General features: G+C 37.4%; 1 protein-coding gene across 1 annotated transcript in view; it reads right to left on the reverse strand.

The window, feature by feature from the left end:
• Window positions 1-22,303, reverse strand: part of FSHR (follicle stimulating hormone receptor) — a 260,865-nt gene that overhangs the window by 68,471 nt on the left and 170,091 nt on the right. The window contains exon 4 of the mRNA XM_069071797.1: window positions 20,948-21,022. Coding sequence (XP_068927898.1) covers window positions 20,948-21,022 — 75 coding nt within the window. The remainder of the gene's footprint in view (window positions 1-20,947; window positions 21,023-22,303) is intronic.

The raw sequence follows: 22,303 nt of genomic DNA on the forward strand, positions 1-22,303 counted from the left end.
ATCTATCTATCTATCTATCTATCTATCTATCTATCTATCTATCTATCATCTATCTATCTATCTATCTATCTATCTATCTATCTATCTATCTATCTATCTATCTATTTATTTTTAAAGCAATTGGGGTTAAGTAACTTGCTCAAGGTTACACGGCCAGTTATTATTTCTGGGTGTGGTGCTGAGTATCTGAGCCCAGATTTGATCCAGGTCATCCCGACACTGGAGCCAGTGCTCTTACTCGCTGAGCCACCTGGCCGCCCCTGCATTTGAGAACTCTTTTGATCTCTCTATTATTATCTTTGGCATCAACTCCATATGTAATTCATGGCAAAGAATACATTAACAAAGTAATAATTAAAGTCTGCTCTGTTGTCAACAATCATCATTCTATCTACCCAGAAGAGCTGCCCTACCCTTTATTTAATCCCTCTTTCCCCCTAATTCAGGATGTCCCAAAATCTTTAAATTTTAATTCCTTGAAACTTCAGTAAGACTTTTTGGATACCCCGTATAGCTACCTCCACCATTTTTGATGATTTTGCTTTCCTCATCATCTCCAGTTCATTTTGAGTTTTAGCTCTCAGCCATTCTCCATTTGATGGGTGTCCTCCCAATTTCCAGTTCTTTGCTTCCACAAGGAGAGCTACTATAAATATTTCAGAACATGTAGGTTTTTTTTCTCTTTCCCTAATCATCTTTAGAAATAGGCTTCGTAGTGGTATTGCTGGTCAAAAGACTTGCTCTCTAAAATGGCTGGATCAATTCCACAGTTCCACCAACAGTGAATTTGTGTCCCAATTTTTCCTCATCCCCTGTTACATTTGCATCCTGACATCATTCTCATACACATTTTTATTCATCCTTTGTTCCTTTTCTTTGCTTCCATCTACTGCACATGTTTTTAAAAAATGTCTGTGTTGATTGATGGGGCCCCTGAGCAACTACATTGGTCTTTTTAGACAACTTCCATTTTTCCCTCTTTTAAGAATTGTCTCTCTTTGCATCTTTAGAATTTCATTATTGAGAGTTTCCCAGTCCTCATAAGCTGACTTATGAAGAATTTGAGATTTTATATATTCTTCCTCTGAACTTAATATGCTCTCCTAAAATATAGGGTACATTTCAGACTATGCTTAGCGTTTCTCTCTTGTTCTTTTGGGAACTCTTGGAAGGGGGGGTTACTTCTCTGAAAGTTTTCCATTATTTCTACATCAGCAATCTTTCTGTCAGTGAGAATCAGATCTAAAAGAGAATTCTCCTTTGGTGGTTTCTCCTTCTTTTGAAGGATAAAATTACCATTAAGGAAGATCAAGAAGTTATTAGCTGCTCTGCTTTTGAGAGAGAAAGAACATTGCAGCTTATTAAACCCCTATCTCTTCATATCACGTTTCTGTGCCAGGCCTGTGATCTTTTCACCACATTTCTCATCTTGTATAAGGTTAGACTCTCCCCACATGGTCCTGGAACAGCACCATATCTATAATCTTGCCCAGAATGAATTTTGCCACTACTTAGGTATTCCTGATACTACATGAGACTACTGGAAGAGCTCATGTCCCTTACTCTAGACATTATTTGTGGTGTGTTTAGCTGATGACCACATGATTAAACCAGAGGGAAGGCACTTTTATGATGTCTGCTGAAGATGAACATTTTCTTGCCAGGGAAAGTTTGTCTTTTTTTAATATTTATATTCTGAAATGTATCTAAAGTATTTATCTAACAATAGTATCTATTCTGCTCTAAACCTTATAACCTAGAGGTACAATAATTTATAGAAGAAATAATTTAGATATATTAATTAATCCATCCATATATGCATATAACCCTCCATTGACTTTTAATTCAAATCAAAACCTAATAAATGAAAGGTATGATGGGTAAAAAGGTGATTAAGATAAAAATTCTTGCCAGTATAGAGTTTATAATCTGGGAACAAATGTAAGAGAATATAATTTAGAACTCAGTATGTGCATGAAGAGCCACTGTGGAGAATGAAATAGTGAGGTGATTAGGCAGGTATAGTAGGATTGCCAAGCAGTAGTGAGGGGCCAGCTAAATCTACAAATTTGTAGTAGACACTGTCAGAACAATTGAGTGATTTTCTCTGTCTCCATTCAGCATCATGTGTGTAAAAGCAAAGACAGCAAATGGTAGGAATGATCCAAGGCTGAGGTTTGCCTGAGCATAATTGGTAATATTATAAGGTGATAGGAAATTCAACAGTGTTAATGTTGCATTGGTTCATATACTACATATATGATCTTGAGCTAATATTTGGTTTTCCTGGGTCTCAGTTTCCACATATGAAAAATGAAGGAGCTGAATTAGATCTTTAAGGCTTTTTATGCCTCAGTTGGGCTATTGAAGAAAGGACAGGAATTCTCTGGGCAGAAAATGTCATCCTTTTTCATGTTGAAGAATATAATTTGCCATTTATTAGCAGTGAAAGGACTGCAGTCAGTGTGGCGCTGGATGTATCACTTAATTTTACCAAGTCTGCATTTTAAGAGAGTCAACAGCATGTTTTGAATGCATTATGGACTGGAATCCTGGCCTCACCATTCACTATCTGATTGACTTTGAGTTATTGACTTAAACTTTCAGGGTCTTGCTTATAATAAGAGCGCATCAAAACTATCTGATGAGCTCAAAGGCCCTTTCAACTTTGAATCTTAAGTTCTTAGTTATTTCTGTCCTCATTTGTCCTGCTTCCCTCTCTTTCACTTTCTTTTGGCTAGTCTGTTAACCATTAATGCCTTCTTAAGATTGTAAAGTGAGATAGAACAGAGGAAGGCAAAATCCAATCAGATGACACAGTAGCCACTGTGATCTAGGCATCTCTGTTATTACATTTTGGTAGGGAAAGAATGTTTCCAAACTTGTTCCCTGCTACAGTCCAGCCTGTACTCCTTTGATAAATCAGTCTTCCTATAGCACCGGGTGTGATCATGTTACTCACTTGCTCAAGAACCTGTGGTGGCTCCCCTAGGCCCTGTAGAGGAGTAGAATACTTTCTTTAGCATTTAAAGCCCTCATATATGGCATATTTTTCCAGACACTTTTTATATTATCCCCTCTCCTAAAATCTTCTAGCTACACTGACCAACTTACTAAACCTTCTACATGATATTCAATCTTCCACCTCCATGCTACATTAACTGTCTCCCATTCTTGGAATCCTCTTCCTCCTAACCTTCACATCTTTTGACATGTCATCTTTCCCTTCAAGGCTCTGCTCAGGTGTTATCTCCTACACTATGACTTTCCTAATCCTTCCCATTGTTAGACTTACCCCTATTCTGACTAAACATGACTTTGTATGTAATTATCCACATACATGCTGCCTCATCTCAGGAGAAGGTAAACTTTTTGAGGAAAGGCATTAGTCCTTTCACTGTTTCTTTTTGTTTCCTTTTTCCTTTCCTTTTCCCCTTTCTTGCTCCTTTTTTTCTTTCTTTGCAATTCTGAAAGGCCTGGTAAGATCAAAAATCCAATTTTTCTGCCTTCTATTCATGCTTGGGACAACTGACATTCTCACCACTGCTTAAGTGCCAATGTCATGCCAATGTCCCATGGTGATAGGACCATGCAGCTTCCTGCTTAAGTGCTATGTGATCTCTGCTACCATATTTGCTGAGCTGTTTTCTGCTTTTATCTATTTGTCTTTAGGAACTCAACCTCTTTGGATCACCTACTACCAGTGTCTCACCTGATAAATATATCAGGGATAAGTGGAGTGGGGTGATTGCGAACTCTGCCCTTGTACTATTTATCAAGTGCTTCACAAAAATCTAGGTGAACTATATCTATAGTGTTCTCTTGATCAATTACGAATCAAGGAACACTTTAAGAAATGAAGGTACAATAGCTGTTCTTGTTGAAGTTATGGGGCTCTTTGTGATCACTGTTTACTTTTCCAGATGTTTACTACCCATTTCTTTATTTTGCCAAGAATAAATGTAAAGGTTACTGGTTTTTAGTTTATGGACTCTGCTCTGTCTCTTAAAAAATTAGGACACTGATCCTCTTCTAGTCTTGATGTGTCACTCCCCCTCTTTCAAAGAACACTGACAGTGGCTCAACAATTGGATCCATCAATTCTCTCAGTACTTTTTTTTTTATGAGCAATCGGGGTTAAGTAACTTGCTCAAGGTTACACGGCCAGTTATTTCTGGGTGGGTGCTAAGTGTCGGAGCCCGGATTTGATCCAGGTCATCCCGACAGTGGAGCCAGTGCTCTTACTCACTGAGCCACCTGGCCGCCCCTTCTCTCAGTACTTTTGAAGGTAGTTCTGGGCCTGATGACATGAACTCATCAAGACTGGCTAGGTGATATCTTGATATTTTCCTACTTTTTTTGTGTTTTGCCTTTTTAAAATTTTTATTTTCTTCTTTCCAATCCAAATATGATTTTCCTTGGAAGAAAAAACATGCAAAATTACTTCTGAGTAGTTCTTCCTTCTCTGTGGCATCTATCATCATCACTTTGAGCAGTCTTCTTTGTTTTTCCTCATGAGCAGCCTGAATCAACCTTATGTGGATGAAGAACAGGGAGTTGCCAGCATGGTACACTGGTTTATGTGTGAAGGGCACTGAAAAAAGTTCTAGCTCAGTACTGTTCTCCAGTTAACACAGGACGTTGAATTCTGTCATTCTTAGCTCATTTCATTGGGTTACTTAGATGCTGTCTTTCCTTTCTAGGATCCTCTTTTAGCATGCAAAAGGCACGAGAAACGTTCATTTCATACTTTTGGTTCCTAACAGCTCAATATGAATTAGTTTGACAGGCCCTTTTTCTCCCTTATAGCATTGGACTTGGGTCAGCACAAAGGTACTAGATACTTTGGGAAGGAAACATTTCTTAAAAGAGAGAAGATAATGCAGAAATGAGGAATGGGCTTGTTCTCAAGAAAACCTAAAGCCATCATATCCTTTTTTTTTAAAGTGCAGGATTTTTGTACTTCTACTTCCCATAATCTTGGATTTCATCCTGTCATTTATATCAGGATCCTGAAACTGGGGAGAACAGAAAGATAATAAAAGACTGGGTCTTTGTCCTCACTGGACTGACAGTCAAGTAGAAAGATAAAGTAAAAAAAAAAACTATTATGTATATCACATAATAATTTGATTGTTCAATAAATATTTATCATTACTCCTGCCAATTTTGCCTTTATCATATCTCTCACAACCTCTTTTCTCTCCTCTAACAGTAACACCACCACATCATTACTTCATAGCTAGACTACTGCAGTAGTCTGCTGGGTGTTCTCCCTGCCTTGGGTGTCTCCCAATTCCATTCCATCCTCCACTCACCTATAGAAATAACCTTCTGGAGGCACAAATTTAACCATCTCTTTCCCTTATTCAATAAACTCTAGTGGATCCTTATTACCCCCAGGATTAAATAAAAAACATTCTCTTTGTCTTTTAATGTTCTTCATAACATAGCTCTCTTGCCTTTCCAGTTTTCTTACACCTCATTCCTTGCCACATACCCTATGATCCAATCACACTGGTATCCTTGCTGTTCATTAAATAAGACACTTGATCTCACAATTTTGAACATTATCACTGGTTGTCCCCTATCCCTAGAACCCTCTCCTTCTTAATCTCTACCTTTTGACTTTCTTATATTCCTTTAAATCTTAGCTAAAGCCTAACTTTCCTCAAGAAGTCTTTCCCAGTCTTCTTTAGTCTTAATGCCTTCTCTCTGAGATTATCCCCAATTTATTCTGTATATATCGTTTGTACAGTGTCTGTGTGTTGTCTACCTCATTAGACTGTTAATTCCTTGAGAGCAAGGATTATTTTTTCCTTCTTTCTTTTTTTTTACCAACACAAAGTATGGTGTCGGGCACATAGTAGATGCTTTTAAAAATGCATATTGACTTGACTTAAGGCACTATCCTAGTCACTGAGTATACTAAGAAAGAAGGAAAACAGTCACTGTCCTCTAACATTTTATGAGGAAGACACATCATATACCCAGAGAAATAAAGGATAGATCAAGAGAAAAAGAACATTAACAATTTATGAAATCAGGGAAGACTTCACTGAGGAAGTGGCACTTGAGGCAACCCATAAAAATGATAAAGATTCTGAGAGGAAAGAGTAGATTCTAGGCAAAGGCATCAATCATAGCCCATTGCAAATACCTAGAGATGAACAATGGAATGTCTCCAGAAATAATTATCTAGTTTTTCTGAAATTGGGAAGTCATGAAGGGTAATAATGTGAGAGAAGGATAGAAAGTTGAGTGGGGTCCAGATAGTAGAAAACCTTAAATGCTAGGCCAATATAGGGTGTAACTGAAAGGTTCAGGAAGGAGGGTAACCAACTAGGAAACTATTATGAAAATTCAGGCAAATGATGATGATGACATGAATTATAGTAGTAGCTGTGTGAGTAGAGAAAGGGGATGAATCCAAGAATTCAAGACTTGATAATACTTTGAAACTAATTGGATTCAGATGAGGCAGAGAAAGAAGGAATAAGAAAAAACAGAGGCTGAGTCTAAAACTAGTTTGCTAAAAAGATGGTGTGCTTTCAATGGAAGCTTAGATGAGTTTATAGGAGGAGATAAATTCAATTTCTGATATATTGAATTTGGGTTACCAATCAGACACTTGTTATAGATTTCCACTTGATAAATTAGTTATGCAGCAGTGGAATTCAAAAGAGGGGTTAGGACTGGATATGTAAATTTGTGAGTCATTTGTGTAGAGATGAAAATTAAACTCATGGGTTTTGATAAGATCATTGAACGAGAAAGTGTAGATAGAGAAGAGAACCCAGGATTGAGGGTCAGGCACACTCACACTTAAGAGTGGGAGACACCTGATGAAACAAAAGAGATAAGAAGACTGGCCAGATAAGGAGGAGGAAAACCAGGAGATAGCAATGTCATAGAATCCAAGGGATCAGGTACTTGATAGCATCAAAAAGCTACAAAATATCAGGAAAAGTTAAGGTTAGATGAAGGTTTGTTACCCACTTTGGAGCTCAATGTGGTCAGAATGGAGTTGACATTTCAGTTAGGCTTTAAATGATAGGCAGAAGTTAAAAAAGAAAAGGGGGTAGAGGCTATTCCAGGCATAGAGAGCAGCATGAAGTCATTAAAGGGGAGGGTGAGTTTTGAGGTACAGAGAGTAATTCTGTTTGACAATACTACGAAGTATGCAGAAGAGAGTAATAAGCAATAAACATAGAAAAGTGGACTTGTATGATATTGCCAATCTAGGGCATTGAAAGTCAGCCAAAAGAGTTTGAATTTTACTTGGTAAGCCATGGAAGATCATCAAAGATTTCTGAAGAGTGGCACAACCAGGTCTTTATATGGGGAAGAACATTCTAGCTCTAGAAGTGGAGAAAAGGAATGCAGTAAGAGTTGTTACGACTATTAGAGTAGTGGTAGTAAGAAGGCCCTTGTTGCTGGCAGTGAGAGTAGAGAAGAGGGAATATTTCAATAGATTTTTATTGTGTAGGTAGAAAACAGTAAGACCTAATAATGGGAAGATTAGGAAGGAGAAAGAGTCAGAGAACTTTGATCTTTCAAATTTGGGCAACAGTATGCATTTCATGGTGGTTCCACAAATAGAAATACTGAAGTCTGAAAAAGAAACTGGTTTAGGGGAAATAATAATAAATTCAATTCTGGAAATGTTGAGTGTGAGGTGCCAGTGGGATATCCAGGCAGAAATGTCCAATAAATAATATTCACCAATGGTCTAAAGTTGAACCTCAGATTTTCAGGTCTCATACCTCCAGAGAAAAGACAAAGCAATTTTTATTTCCATGTGGACAATATCAGATAAAGAGTTGAATAAGCTGCATGTATCATTCATAAAATAAGCTATTAGATAATCTTTATTGTGCCCAAATATTCCTGTTCTCATGGCAACATTCTCAGAAACTTGCAACATTGAGAGCCAGAGATATGTTTAATATTTTCTCCCTAATAACCATCTGAATTGTGAGTTTCCTTTGTTGCTTTGCTCCTGTGCAAGGTAAGTCTTGGCTGAAAATCAACTCCTAACAAAAGTCATCCACAGGATGACTCAAGGTTGAATATGCTAAAGCAAACAGGTTTACTGGCAATTTGGAGACCACTGGAAACAAAGTAGGTAAAACCACACCATTCTCCTGACTACCTAGCCCTCAAATCTTACTTGTGGCTCCAAGAAGGTACAGTATATGTAGTAGCCATACCCCAGTAAACCATGTTGGCAGATGGGCTATATCAGGTTGAGGGTAATTGGTGAGCCTCAGACCCATGGTAAGTTAGTGGGGGTATCTATCCCAAGCATATGAAGACTTCCTCAGTGGAATAGGCAGATGAGAACAATTTGTTCCAAAGGCCATGAAAGTAGCTGAAGGAGAACCTGTGGAGTGCTTAGATGCCAAGGTTATCCACCACATCCCATACCATTGCTAGTCATCTTGACTTTTGTCTTGCTACTATGGAAGAGAGACTAAGGCTGACAACTTTTTGCAACTCTGCTTCACTTAAATCCAATTCATACACCAGTCAAGATATCACCCCATGATGTCACTGGTTCTCTTAAAAAATGAAGGACAAAAAATAGCTCTTACCAAGAAATGAGTAATGCTCTGGCTGATTCTTTTGTTCAGTAAGTCCAATTCAAAAACCATTTGCATGGCCCCATGCTAGACATTGACCTTATAAAGACAAAAATAAGATCCCACAGTCCTTATCCTAAAGGAGCTTACAGATTATTTTCTTTTAAATGTATCTTACAACTTTTCCTTTTCCATTCTCATTGCCACTACCCTGGAGGCCATCTCCAGTCATCCTGATCTTTATCTTGCCACTGGACCCAGATGGCTCCAGAGGAGAAAGTGAGGCTAGTGTTCTTGCACAGCCCTCCCAAATTAGATTTAGAGATTATTTAGTCTAATTTTCTTATTTTACTGGGGAAGGAACTGAGTCATAAGGAGGGTAAAAGACTTGCTCAAGTTCATATGGGTCAGTTGTAGTAGAGTCTAATAGAGTGATGTATAGATAGAGGGGTAGCCTGGGAGTTAGAAAGACCTAAATTTATATATTGTTACAGATACCTATTGGTTAGGTGATCTTGGGTAAATCATTGAACTACTCAGTGCCCTGGGCAATAATATGTTATAAATTGTTCATATGTATCAGTGAAGAAAGTTTCTATAATGGGAATTCCTTACAGTAATAATAACATAAAGCTTGCTTTTCAAAATGGCTGAATTAATCGACAGCCTCCTCAACAGTGTACCAGTGTTCCTGTCATTCTGAAGTCCATCTAACAATAGTCATTTTTCTTTTTTGTCATCTTTGCCAATTTGATAGATCCAGTGGTATGCTGGAGCTGGCTCATACTTGCTCTCTTGAGTCAATTGTTAAATTTTCAGTGTGAGTGTTTACATTTTGAAAGTCAGCGCATGCTACAAATCAGCACTTGATTGATTGTTTTGTTGATTGTCTAGACTAAAGTAAGTGATGGAAAAAATGTTAATAATTCTGATTAAACTTATAAGTGTGCTGTGCATACTTTTTTTTCAGCCTGTTAAACACCAGCATATATCCCTGGATGGGTCTGAGGTGAAACCTCAGAGGTATTTTAATTTGCAGGCTTCTATTATTTCTTAAATAGTTGATAATTGTTTGGACTTTTTCCTTTGAAAAGTACCTTTTTGTATTTTTTTTTTTACCATTTCTGTATTGGGGAATGACTGTCATTTTAATATTTGAACAAGTTCCTTAAATGTCTTGGGTATTACAGTTGTATTTTCAAGAACATTCATAGCATAGCTTTTCCCTGTTTTCTCATCCTTATTGTCCCTCCACTCTCCAACACATTCTCTCTATTCTAGGTAAATTGATATCTTCACAGTCCTATATTAGCCATTTTCTTTCTGGCCTCTGGGTCTTTACTCATTTACTTTATTTATATGGAATGCCTTTTGTTTTTCTCTTCTACTCCTATCCCATTCTTCAAAGTACAATGCAGTATTTTTTCCGCCATGAAATTTAATCTTAGTGATCTCTTCCTCTTCAGAATTCTATACTGCTAAGAGTTGAGACCACATAATTTGTTATCTTTTAAAATATTTTTTTTCTGTATATCTCAGTGCCTGGTTCAATTTTGATATGAATTTAGTAATTTTTGTTTGATTGGCATCCAAATGATAAGATGAAAATGGGTAGTGGCCAATGTTTCCATAATGCGCTTCTCTGTCTTAATCTTCCTAAATGAACGCTTGCTAGGATGGATACTTTTAGAGACCCCTAGTTTCACTCTTTGGTTCTCCCATTACCCAAAGAACTTGACTGTGAATGTTTCCTAAACCTCTTCACAATATGTCCCTTCTTATCTTTCCAGTCATCTTACATTTGAAACTCATACATACTCTATGGACCAGAGACACATGCCTTCTTGGGGTTCCTTGCACATAATGCTCTATTTCCTGACTCTGTGCCTTTTTAGTCATGACTGGAGGCAGGCAGGCTAGATAGGAAGCAGTTGAAATAGTCCAGAAAAGAGGTGAGGAGCATTTTAATTAATATATTGAGAGTATGAGTGATGATTAATTGTAGTATATGATCAGAGCAAAGATGGCATAGTATAGGCCAGGACTAAGATAAACTCTTCCAATATTCCCCTACAAAAAAACTATAAAAAATTTCTCAAAATTTTTGGAGCAGCACAGTCAACAAAAGGTCAGAGGGAGACATTATTCCAGCCTAAGACAACTTGTAAGTTCACAGGAGAGGTATATAGAACCTGGGTGGGCACAGGCCCAGAGTCTGGCAAGAGTACTATTAGTGGGCCTTGGAGGTAGCCCAATAGCAGCAGCAGCAATAGCAACTTGGGGAGTTCAGCCCAGAGAACAAAACAACTGTTTAGAAAGAGATTACAGGGGGACCTTTGCTGGCATTGGATGCAGCTGGCCCTAATCTAATAGTCAACTCTATTGCCCATAAGTAGTTCTGGGTTGCAATTCCAGGATGGAGAGGAGTGCTTATGATCAAAGAGAGCAGAGGCCCTGGTCATGGTTCCAAGTTTAAGAGGAGTACTACCTCTTGTGAGTGAAGGGAAAACAGGAGATCTTCCTAGGTAAAGACCAGAGCGCAGACCAGGAGAACAGTGATCACACCCGTCCATGGATAATATCACTTTGGAAGCACTCAAAACTTGCAGACTCCCAGAACTAGCTCTGAAAACAACAACATAAAAAAGCTTGAAGCCTGGCACAGTGTCTCACCACCCCCAGGTGATCAGAGCTCAACTTTAACATAAAGTTCAAAGTAAAGAAATATGCAAACAACAGCTAAAGTACTTGACCATAAAAAAAACTACTATGGTGTCAGAATCACAAAAATTATCGAAGATAACATCACCTTAAAAAACAGAATTGGCCTATGGTAAAAGAGGCACAAAAATTCCCTGAATAAAAACAAACAAACAAAAAACTAAAAAAACTTCTTTAAAAGCAAAATTGGCCAAAAGAAAAAAACAGTACAAAAGTTCACTGAAGAAAACAATTTCTTAATAATTAGAGTTAGGCAAGTGGATGGTAATGATTATGTCAGACTTCAACAATAAAACAAAACCAAAAGAATGAGAAAATAGAAGAAAATGGGAAATATGTTATATGAAAAACAACTGACCTAGAAAGTAGATTGAAGAGACATAATATAAGGATTATTGGATTACCTGAAAACTAGAGTAAAAAAAAAGGACCTAGATATCACATTTCAAGAAATTATTAAGGAAAACTGTCCTTATATCTTAGATACAAAGAGTAAAATAGAAATGGAAAGAATCCACCAATCACCCATGAAAGAGATTCCAAAATGAAAACTTTCAGAAATATTGTAGTCAAATTCCAGAGCTCCCATTTCAAGGAGAAAATAGCATAAGCAGCCTGAAAGAAACAACTTAAATGTCATGGAAACATGTTCAATATCAAACAAGATTTAGCAACTTCCTCATTAAATTATTGGAAGGCTTGGAATATGATATTCTAGAGGGCAAAGGAGCTAGGATTACAACCAAGAATAACCTACCTAGTAAAACTGAGTATAGTCCTTGTAGGGAAAAATAGATATTTAATGAAATAGAGGACTTTCAATTATTCTTGGTGAAAAGATCACAGCTGAATGTGAATGTTATGACCTCACCCATAAAACAGAAACAGATAGCAGAATGAATTAGAAAGCATAATCCAATAATATGTCACATACAAGAGATACACTTGGGGCAGAAAGACACACAGAGTTGAAAGGAAGGACTGAAGCAGAGTCTGTTATGCTTCAGCTGAAATGAAGAGGGCAGGGATAGTAATCATGATCTCAGACAAGCAAAAGCAAAAATAGATCTAACCGAAAGAGATAGTCAGGTAAATTACATTTTGCTAATAGATACCAGAGACAATGAATTAATATAAAAAAGTTTTTTACAGCAAGTTTCTCTGATAAAATCCTCATTCATCAAATGTATAGAGAACTGAATCAAATTTATAAGAATAAGAGTCATGCTCCAATTGATAAATGGTCAAAGGATATGAACAGGTAGTTTTCAGAAGAAGAAATCAAAGTTCTCTATAGTCATATGAAAATTGCTATTGATTAAATTACTGTTGATTAGAGAAATGTAAATTAAAACAACTCTGAGGTACTACTTCACACCTATCAGAAATGACACATGTTGGATGAGATGAGGGAAAATAGGTACACTAATGAATTGTTGATGGAGTAGAGAATTGGTCCAACTATTCTGGAGAACAATTTGCAACTACTTCCAAAGGCTATAAAACTACCCTACTAGGTCTGTACCCCAAAGAGATCAAAGAAAAAATAAATGGACACACATGTACAAAATATTTACAGCAGCTCTTTTTGTGATGGGAAAGAATTAGAAATTTGGGGATTGGCTGAATAAGTTGTGGTATATGATTGTGATGGAATACTATTGTACTGTAAGAGTGAGAAGGAGGGTGGTTTCAGAAAAAAAAATGGCAAGACACATATAAAGTGCTTCAAAGTGAAGTAGGAAGGACCAGAAGATCATTCTTCACAATAACAGCAATGTCGTAATGATGATCAACAAGAAAAGATTTGGCTACTCTGATCAAACGATGACATAAGACAACTGGACTCAAAGAACTCATAACAAAAATGTTATTCACTTCCAGAAAGAGAACTGATGAACTTTGGGTACAAATTAAAATATCATTTTTCCCCTTTATCTATTTCCTTTTTGCCCTTTTTTCAGTATGGCTAATATGGAAATGATTTGCATGATTTCACATTATAATTAATATAATATTGCTTGCCTTCTCAGTGGGTGGGGCAGGGATAGAAGGGAGGGAGAGAATCTGGAACTCAAAAGTAAAAAAAGAATGTTAAAATATACAAATAAATAAAATTTTAAAAGAGACTATTTTGAACAAAAAAGAGGGTATGAGCAGGGGACAGATGTGAGTGATACCATAGAGATATAATTGACTAAATTTATCAATCAATCAATCAATTAAATGATTATGAGGGGAGGCAAGGATCATTCAGGAATGACATAGATGCTTTCAGTCTGTGTGACTGGGAAAATAGTGGCACTATCAAAAGAAATGGAAAAGTTAAGACAATAGTACATTAGTGGGGAGGGACAGGGAGAGGTAAATTCAGTATGAAATATGTTTCATTTGAGGAGAGAAGATGGACTGCAAGTATAGGAGCTCATTCTATTAATGACAATGATTGAGTGACCCTTGTTTGTAGAGTTTCATGCTACATAACCTGGGTCAAATCACTTAAATTCATTTCTCAATTTTCTCACCTATAACATGGAGACAGTAACAACTGCCCCCACCTATTTCATGGACTTTTTGTAACATCAGATGTAGTTAAAAGAGTTTGGAAAAAATATAAAGTTATTCAAATGTAAACTTTCATCTTGTCTTTTCCTTCCAGTCAAGGGATGACAGATTATGAGCTGAGAGAAAACTTGGAAATTACCTAAGTCCAAGCCTCTTATTTTACTGTTGAGGAAACTTAGATGCAAAGGGTTTAATTGAGTTGCACAAAGTAGTCAATGGGAGAGGCAGAATGTTAAGCCAGCACCTTGGACTGCAAATCTAGCATGCTCTCTACTTCACCCTTTCTCTTTTTTCCTTCCCCTCTATGAGCTTGAGGGAGTATAACTGTCACTTCCCCTACTGGGGCTCCATTTTTTTCTTCTGTAAAACAAGGCAACAGACTAGAGTCTAGGCACCCTAGTCTAATTAGATCATCTAGTGATTTCTAAGGTTTTTCTTAGCTATAATATTCTATTTGTCTATATAACTGGAATTGAAAATAAACATGGAAAAACCTGTCCATGAGGTTCAATCAGACTGATATAATCTTTTGGCTCAAATGAATTTCTTGACTAGTTTGGGGGTAAAACCAGGTCTTCAGGCAGTTTACTCCTAAGTATGCTTAACTGACTGCTTGACAATGAGTGAATGAATAAATAAATGAATCACTGCTTAAATATCTGACTCTGGCATAAAACAAACAAATAATTATGAGCACAAAATGAAGAATGTGAAATGACTTCAGGAACTTACCTAATAGAAAATGTCAGAAAGAGAGTAGAAACCCCTCTTAGTAAATCTCCCCCCCCCTTTTTTTTTTGGTTATGAAAAGGCTCCCTGGACCAAAAGAAGCAGACCTTAGGCAGAGTGCAGTGGTGAGAGGTAGGAGGAAATTTCTAACTAGATTCTTCATACAAGAAGAGTGTGTCCCCCTCCCCCCAACACACACACAGACACACACGTACAGAGCAAGCACCCACAAGCCATCAGTCAAGGCAGATGGAATTATTGCCATTATCAAAAAATGCATGGAGCTGGGGAGGTCTCAGAGCTGCCTTCTGGACTGGAAGTTGGTGGGGGTGGGGATACTCAGGTTGTATCTGCAAAAAGGTTACTAAGGTACAGCTACCATATATTGAGTGGAGAAGAGCAAAATCCAGCTGGCTGCGAATTATAGCTATGGGATGCAAAAGCAAGAGAATATTGTGTGAACCTTATTTACAGATCAATAGATAATCTTTTCTGCACAAAAGGTCTGTTGGAGGAAGGCAGAGCAGTAAAGAAGGAAATGTTACCTGTAAACACAATATTTTTTTTTAATCCCACCCAGATGAACCCTTTTATGTTTGTTCCTTCTGTTTGTCGCATTTCTTTATTCATGAGTTTTGAAAAAGCACTTCAGATTTCTCAGTGATCTGTGGAATGCATAGATGAACAGCCCTGATTTCTGCTTTTCTTTAGTTCTAAGCTATCAAATGATCAGCATGAAATGGAATCAGAGATGAGAACTCTGGCACAACATTTTGAAGTAAAGAAGTGTACCCTAATTAGGAGACTGACGTAAAATATTGCCTTGCCCTTAAGTTCTGTAATTTCCTGTTATAGAACTGGGATCATAAACATTTATCCTGCCTTTCAAAAGCCCATTCCTATCCTACTGCCCTTCTGCCTTGTCTATTTTGTATTTTTCTTTGTCTCCAAGGAAGTAATACATCATCCCAAAGGACTGGACTTGTGAAGTCTTAGCTGTTGATTATATGAGGCTAATGATACTTAGGACTTCTGCAGGGATAGAGCAAGAGCAGATTAAAGTTTAATTGGCCATCATTTCCATAATTGTTCCTCAAATTTCGGAGCTCACACATGCTATTTAAACGTCAGCACTTTGCAACCTGGAAAAATATTTCAAAGGATTGTAGTAGGTGACTCTGGCATCCAATGGCAGTATGACCATAAGGAAACCTAGAGAAATGCCAAGGCGTGGGGAGGGAGTTTTCAGGGCCTGAAGATATTTATGACCTCATTTCTGGAGCTATAGTTAGTTTGTGATTTTAGAGGTTTGAGGGAAGTTCTCCCTGCTTTGCCTCCCCAACTACTTCTGTGGGCTTACTGATGCTTGAAATGCCTTTAATAGGTTACTGTTCTTTCATTCCGCAGATATGGGACTTATGGAAATATCCTTGGAAGAGGTAATGACCGTGGACATTAATATCATAGTCTGAGTTTAGTAGAAGGAAGGAGTGAGTACCTGTAATAATATTATTACTGTTGTATAATTATTCTACATGAAGGTGGAGGGTATCATAAGAATGGGGAGTGGGAAGGACACAGAAAGAAGAGAACATCAAAGAAATGCCATCAACTGCACCATTCTGCTAAACTTGTCCGGAGCTAAACTTACTACTTTATCACCACTGAGCTCTTTTTCCTCAATTTTAATACTTCTTTAGAGCTCCAACCATGTCTCAGTCCCTTGTCCCTCCTCAAATACCCCAAGGATAGGAAAAGGGTGTGAGTCTTCTTTTAATGTTGTTAGCACTGGGTATTCCCTAATAATTTAATAGATTAAATTTAGCTACTCTTTCTATTGCAAGACCAATTTTGCAAAGGCTTCTTTCCCTTTTCGTCTCATACCCTTCCTTCCCTTTTCTTTCCTCCCTTCACTGCCACTAGGTAATCTCTTCATGAACCATCTACTTGGCTATTGTCCCAATCTACAATGGAACTACTGAGGTTGCCCCAGTGTATCCAGCTCTAGCATTTATAAGATGGTTTAATCTGGTCTCTTAAACCCCAGGCTTAGCATGTTTCCCTTCAGTTATCTTTTAAAGAGACACATTCATTTCGTATTTATTTGTGCAGTATCCTGGTAAGGGTATGGAATTTGGGCACTGATCACAACAGCTTGGACAAGTAAAAAATTCCTTAGCCACCTGCAGAGCTCAAAAGTACCTAGTAATCAACCCCTTACTTTCTTCTCCATCACACCAGTGGCAGACCCATGTTAGCAACTTCTCAGACACTTTCCTTTGTTAGTCAATCAACTAGTTAATGCAATCAATAATGGTTATTTATGGTATTACACAGAGTATAAGTGCCAGATATTAGGTATTTATTAAGCACCCACTATGTCCATAGCATCATATAAGAGAAGTTAAGGAATACAAGAGATGGTTTATTCTATATGTACCCTCTCTTACTTCTGAGACTTTTAAAAATTTCTAGTTTCCTTCAAGGTTCAGTTGAGGTATAACCTACACAAGGCAGTTCCTCATCCTGCTAAGTATTAATATTCTCTAATACAAGTTATATTGTATTTGCTTATTTGTGGGCCGTGTTGTACCCTCCAGTAGAATGGAAACTCTTTGAGTGAAGAACCTATTTTCTTATTCTGACACCTAATATAACCCCTAAACATTGTAATTAGTGGATTTTTATTGATTTAAATTGAATTGAATTTTCTTCTTAATGTTCCTGGAAACTGTTCCAACTTTTCAACTTCTTTTGCTACCAATCTAGTTAAAGCCTCCATTACCTCTAACTGGGACTACTATAATAGCCTCCTAACCAGTTTCTATGAAATGATCCTAACTAATTATTTGTGGTGACATAGGTGGTGGGATAGTAGGGAGGATGATAATGTGTCAATCATGTTGAAATTTTATATGATCCAATGTAGCATTGGCATCTGTCCCTGGGAGGGAGGTCTCTACGCTAGTGATCTAGGGTCAGACCTGCCATTGTTGCACCCGGTTTGGGAAATTTCAGCAACAACAAAAGATATACTTATCTAGGCTCTTCAACTCCGAACTTAAGTCTAGAGAAGCAGATTCTGGAGGGCTAAGATATAGCAGCTTACTTCTGTAATCCACAACCAAGATAATTGGATCTAAGCTAATATCAAGATGATGACCAGATAAAAACTTAGACAGGAAATAATCTAAGAATAGGCCCAAGATTAAAACATGAAAACCTTGCAACACATGAAACTTTTACCTTTTTCATCTGTTATTATCTATTCCCCACTCTAGCAGGTTTCCATCATAATTCACCATAGTAAAACTTCTTTCAAAAAAATCTAAAATATCTGTGTACTTATACCTGAGAAGAGAAGAAAGGGAACAGGAAAGAGGGAAACCTACGGACCATAACACCAAATGAGTTCTGAGTGGTAGGGAATTCAGTAAAGTTTTGGGAAATGGTAGTGGTAGCTTTGAACCAGAAATATCGCTACTAGGCCTATACCCCAAAGAGATAAAGGAAGAGGGAAAGGAGACATATGTCCAAAAATATTTATAGCAGCTCTTTTTGTAGTAGCAAGGAACAGGAAACTAATGGGGTGCCCATCACCTTGAGACTGACTCAACAAATTGTAATATATTAATTTAATGGGATACTATTGTGATATAAGAAACAGGAAAGGGGATGGTTTTAGAGAAACCTGGAGAGACTTGCATGAACTGATACAGAGTAATATGTGCTCATTTTATAGGAACACAGGTGAATAATTTATACAAGTAAAAATAACATTGTATACACAACTTTTAAAAGATTTAAGAATACTTAACAATGCAATGACTAACCTGGATTATACTATGATGAAGCATGCTACTTAGAGAAGTGATAGATTGGGGTACATATGGAGATATAGCTTTTTTGAACATAGCCAATATGGGAATTTGTTTTATTGAGTATGAATATTTGTTACAAAGATTTTGTTTTGCTTTCTTTTGTTTTTCTCAATGGAAGTTGGAAGGTGGGACAGAAAGAACATGGATTTTTGTTAATTGAAAAAAATAGGAATAACAAATAAATAGTGCCAGTGAAAACACTGTACAAGGACTAACCATATGGGTGCTGAGCTATTTCATATAAAAATAAAACACTACTTTGAGACTAAGGGACATCCAGGGCACCCTCCCCTGCTCATGGTTCCTGGTGGTACCTCACTGATCTTCCTGTTTTTAGTCACCTTTTCAGTTCATCCTTCATACCACTAAGATTTATTCTTTAATTCAGCTTTCTTATTCCATTACTTCTTTACATCTGCTGAATTCCCAACCGGCATTTAGTGATCAAATAGATGGTGGAAAGAACAGTGGATTTGCAATAGTTCAAGTTGCGGTTTTACAAATTACTGATGACCCAGCATAAGTCACATCACCTCTCTAGGTCTCATTTTCCTCATTTAAAACAAAGAAGATAAATAGGAGCTTGCACTTAATGATCTCTACGATGTTTTCTAATGCTAAAATATGTGTTCTAAAACATGACTTTCTCTATGATCCTTTCTCTTCTTTGATTCCCCTATTGGTAACTACCTGCTTTCCACTCTTCCCTCCCCCCCCCCACCTCATGTACTTAGTTTCACACTTCTCAGATTCACTTATTTATCATAGATAAGTAAAACATTTATTAAATACTTACTATATTCCAGGCACTGTGCTAAGCACTGGCTATATACATAAAAAACAAAGATGGCAGTCTTATCTCAAGCAGATTGCATTCTAATTTTGTCAATAATATCAATCATTATATCAGACCAGTAATCAACAAGCATCTACTATGTTTTAGCCACTGTATGAGGCAAAGGGGATATATATATATATATATATATATATATATATATATATATATATATAAATGAAAATGTGCCTTTCCTCAAGGAACTTCCAATCTATTGGCAGTCAAAATGAAGGAAAAATAAGAAGTTATCATTAATGTATGGGAAGCTAGGTGGCATGGTGATTAGGACTCTGGGGCTAGAGTTAGGAAGACCTGGGTTCAGATCTGACTTCAGACACTTACAGCTGTATTACACTAGGCAAGTCATAACCCTGTTTACCTTGGTTTCCTCATCTGTAAAATGAGCTGGAGAAGGAAATGACCAACCACTCCAGTATCTTTGCCAAGAAAACTCTAAAAGGGTCCATGAAGAGTTGTATATGACTGAAAATGACTAAATAACAACATCAATATATGGGGCAAATAATCCAGTGATGATTCTAAGCTATCTTGTTCTAGTGAATCTAGTTGGTTGGAAGAATAATTGTTTTTTCATATGAAACACTAAAGCTTAGAGTAGGAATATAAGTTTTTTGGGAGAAGATAATGAATTTATTTTTTTGATATATTGAGTTTGAAATGTATAGTAGAAATCCAGGTACAGATGTCTACCATGCTATTGGTAAGATGGAACTAGTTTATGTTTTTTTCTTTTCTTATCTCCCTACTAGACATTAGGGTCTTATCTTGGCTACCCCTGTTTTACTAGTTGATGACAGAGGGATGCACTGTATATAGTACTTTATACCTTAATACTAGTTGAAAGAATGATTGAATTCTGTTTTAAGACTTATGCCCTCAGGCCTAGTTTCAAGAGTTAAGGTTGGTATTAGCCCTGGGTTTATGTTCATATCTAGGCACTACAACTCAGGATGACAGAAGCTTGGGAGCTGAATAAATGTGCCCCAGTTTGCTCTTACCTAATGATGGCAGTTTGATGAGAGAGCAAACACAGTGACTTTGCTGATGGGAACAGGGCCAGGGTTGGACATGCATTAATACATCTCTTCCCTGAAATACAAGGCTATTGTTGAAGAAAATAAAGTGTGGTGAGTGCATTAAAATATGTATATGTGGGTACATATTTATGTATGTATACATACATATACACACACACACACACACATATATATATATATATATACATACACATATATATTTGCAGAATAAGGCAGAAAGAATTCCCGGGGTCAAGGTTGAATGGTAAAAGCTACTGGAATCTATCTAAGACTTGTAAGATGCATCTCATTAACACCAAATTATAGCAGAGTCCCTGTGGAGCCGCATGTGACAGTCCCATTAATGCAAATGGCATTCATTATGATGACTGTTGTTTCAAGTGAAAGTAAAAGGAAATCATATTAGAGGGAATTACTCATTAAACCATAGAGCTTAAATAAAACCCACTGCTAAGTAGGCCACCCGGGTGGAATACAGGATTACCAAGGTTGGCTGGTACTATCCTTGTTAGATTTGGACTGTTCTAACTTGGTTATAGGGAGGGAGTTGGGGATAAGGTAAAAATGTCTTACAGGTATCGGAGGCTTGGGAGATTCCAGAAGGCCTCAGGGTCAATGAGTACCAGGTTGTTGGCTTTTTCAATTCTTCTGTCAAAGAGAAATGAACATTGAAGCAAAGGGAAATATATCTTCGTCATTTCACATTTTTAAATAAACTTTGAAGCTATTTTATGGCTTAGAAAGCTGCAAACTTTTTGTTGCTAAAATGGCCTCAGTAAGACATGACTCATTCATTAATTAATTCATTCATTCACAAGCATTTCTTTACGGAGTACATTGTGTTCAGTTTGTACAGAAACCATAATTTATCTCCTGTTTGTGCCAAGGAGGTAAAACAAGCTAATTACAGCTTCTATCCTACCTGACTCAAACCACAGAGGACATAGAAGACAGACCTGGGGGAGGAGAATGTAAGAGGGGCTAACCAGAGCACCAACTTTACTGATAATTTTCACCTCCAGAGAGCAGGCAAAGGAGGAAGGAGTGAAGAAGGAGACAGTGAGAGAGAACAGGAGTGAGAAAGAGAGGAAAGGAGAACAGAAGGAAAACAGCACAATGAAGAGAAAGACAGAAGGTTGAGAAAGAAAGAATGAAGAGAAAGGGGGGAAGGGAAGAGCAGAGGATAAAAGTCTTGGCCTTTTTATTTTTAAACCTGGAAATTGTTCAACAGCAAAATCCCTTAACAAACCTCCATTAGACAATATTTTCTACTCACCTTGGACAGAGGCTGCTTTATTACCATAAAAAAAAGCAGCAACTTTTACCCCCTTGTTAACCTGGTCTTTGTCCTGATCACCAGCTCAGAGGAGAAAATGTCCAAAACCCCACAGAAAATGATTGTCATATCCACCACTCACTGGATCAATGTATATTTACACTGATATTCTGTTAATTACTTTCTCCTTGTTTCATTAGTTTTTATGTTGCAATTACCTGTGGCTGCACAGAAGCCCAGACCAGGCAATTAATCACTTCAAGTACAACAGGCATGCCATCGTCAGGGAGGGAAGCAAGGGTGATAGCAGCTCTGAGTGAAGAGATGAAAGAGTGGTTCCTGTAATTGGCAAGCCCACTGAACCTCAGATAGGGTGGCAGCTCCTCCGAGTCAGCAGTAGGACAAACTCCACTCTAGGTTTCCTGTCTACATTTCCTGTTAGAGTCATACACCTACTATCAGTAACAGAGACCATAACCTTTTTTTTTTTTTAAGCAATTGGGGTTAAGTAACTTGCTTAAGGTTACATGGCCAGTTATTTCTGGGTGTGGTGCTAAGTATCTGAGCCCGGATTTGATCCCCAGGTCATCCCAACACTGGGGCCAGTGCTCTTACTCGCTATGCTACCTGGCTGCCCCAAGACCATAACCTTT

The sequence above is a fragment of the Petaurus breviceps genome, unplaced genomic scaffold (assembly GCF_028583685.1).
Source record: "Petaurus breviceps papuanus isolate PSGF00001 unplaced genomic scaffold, PetGlider_PUasm1.0 90842, whole genome shotgun sequence".
Lineage (NCBI taxonomy): Eukaryota > Metazoa > Chordata > Mammalia > Diprotodontia > Petauridae > Petaurus > Petaurus breviceps.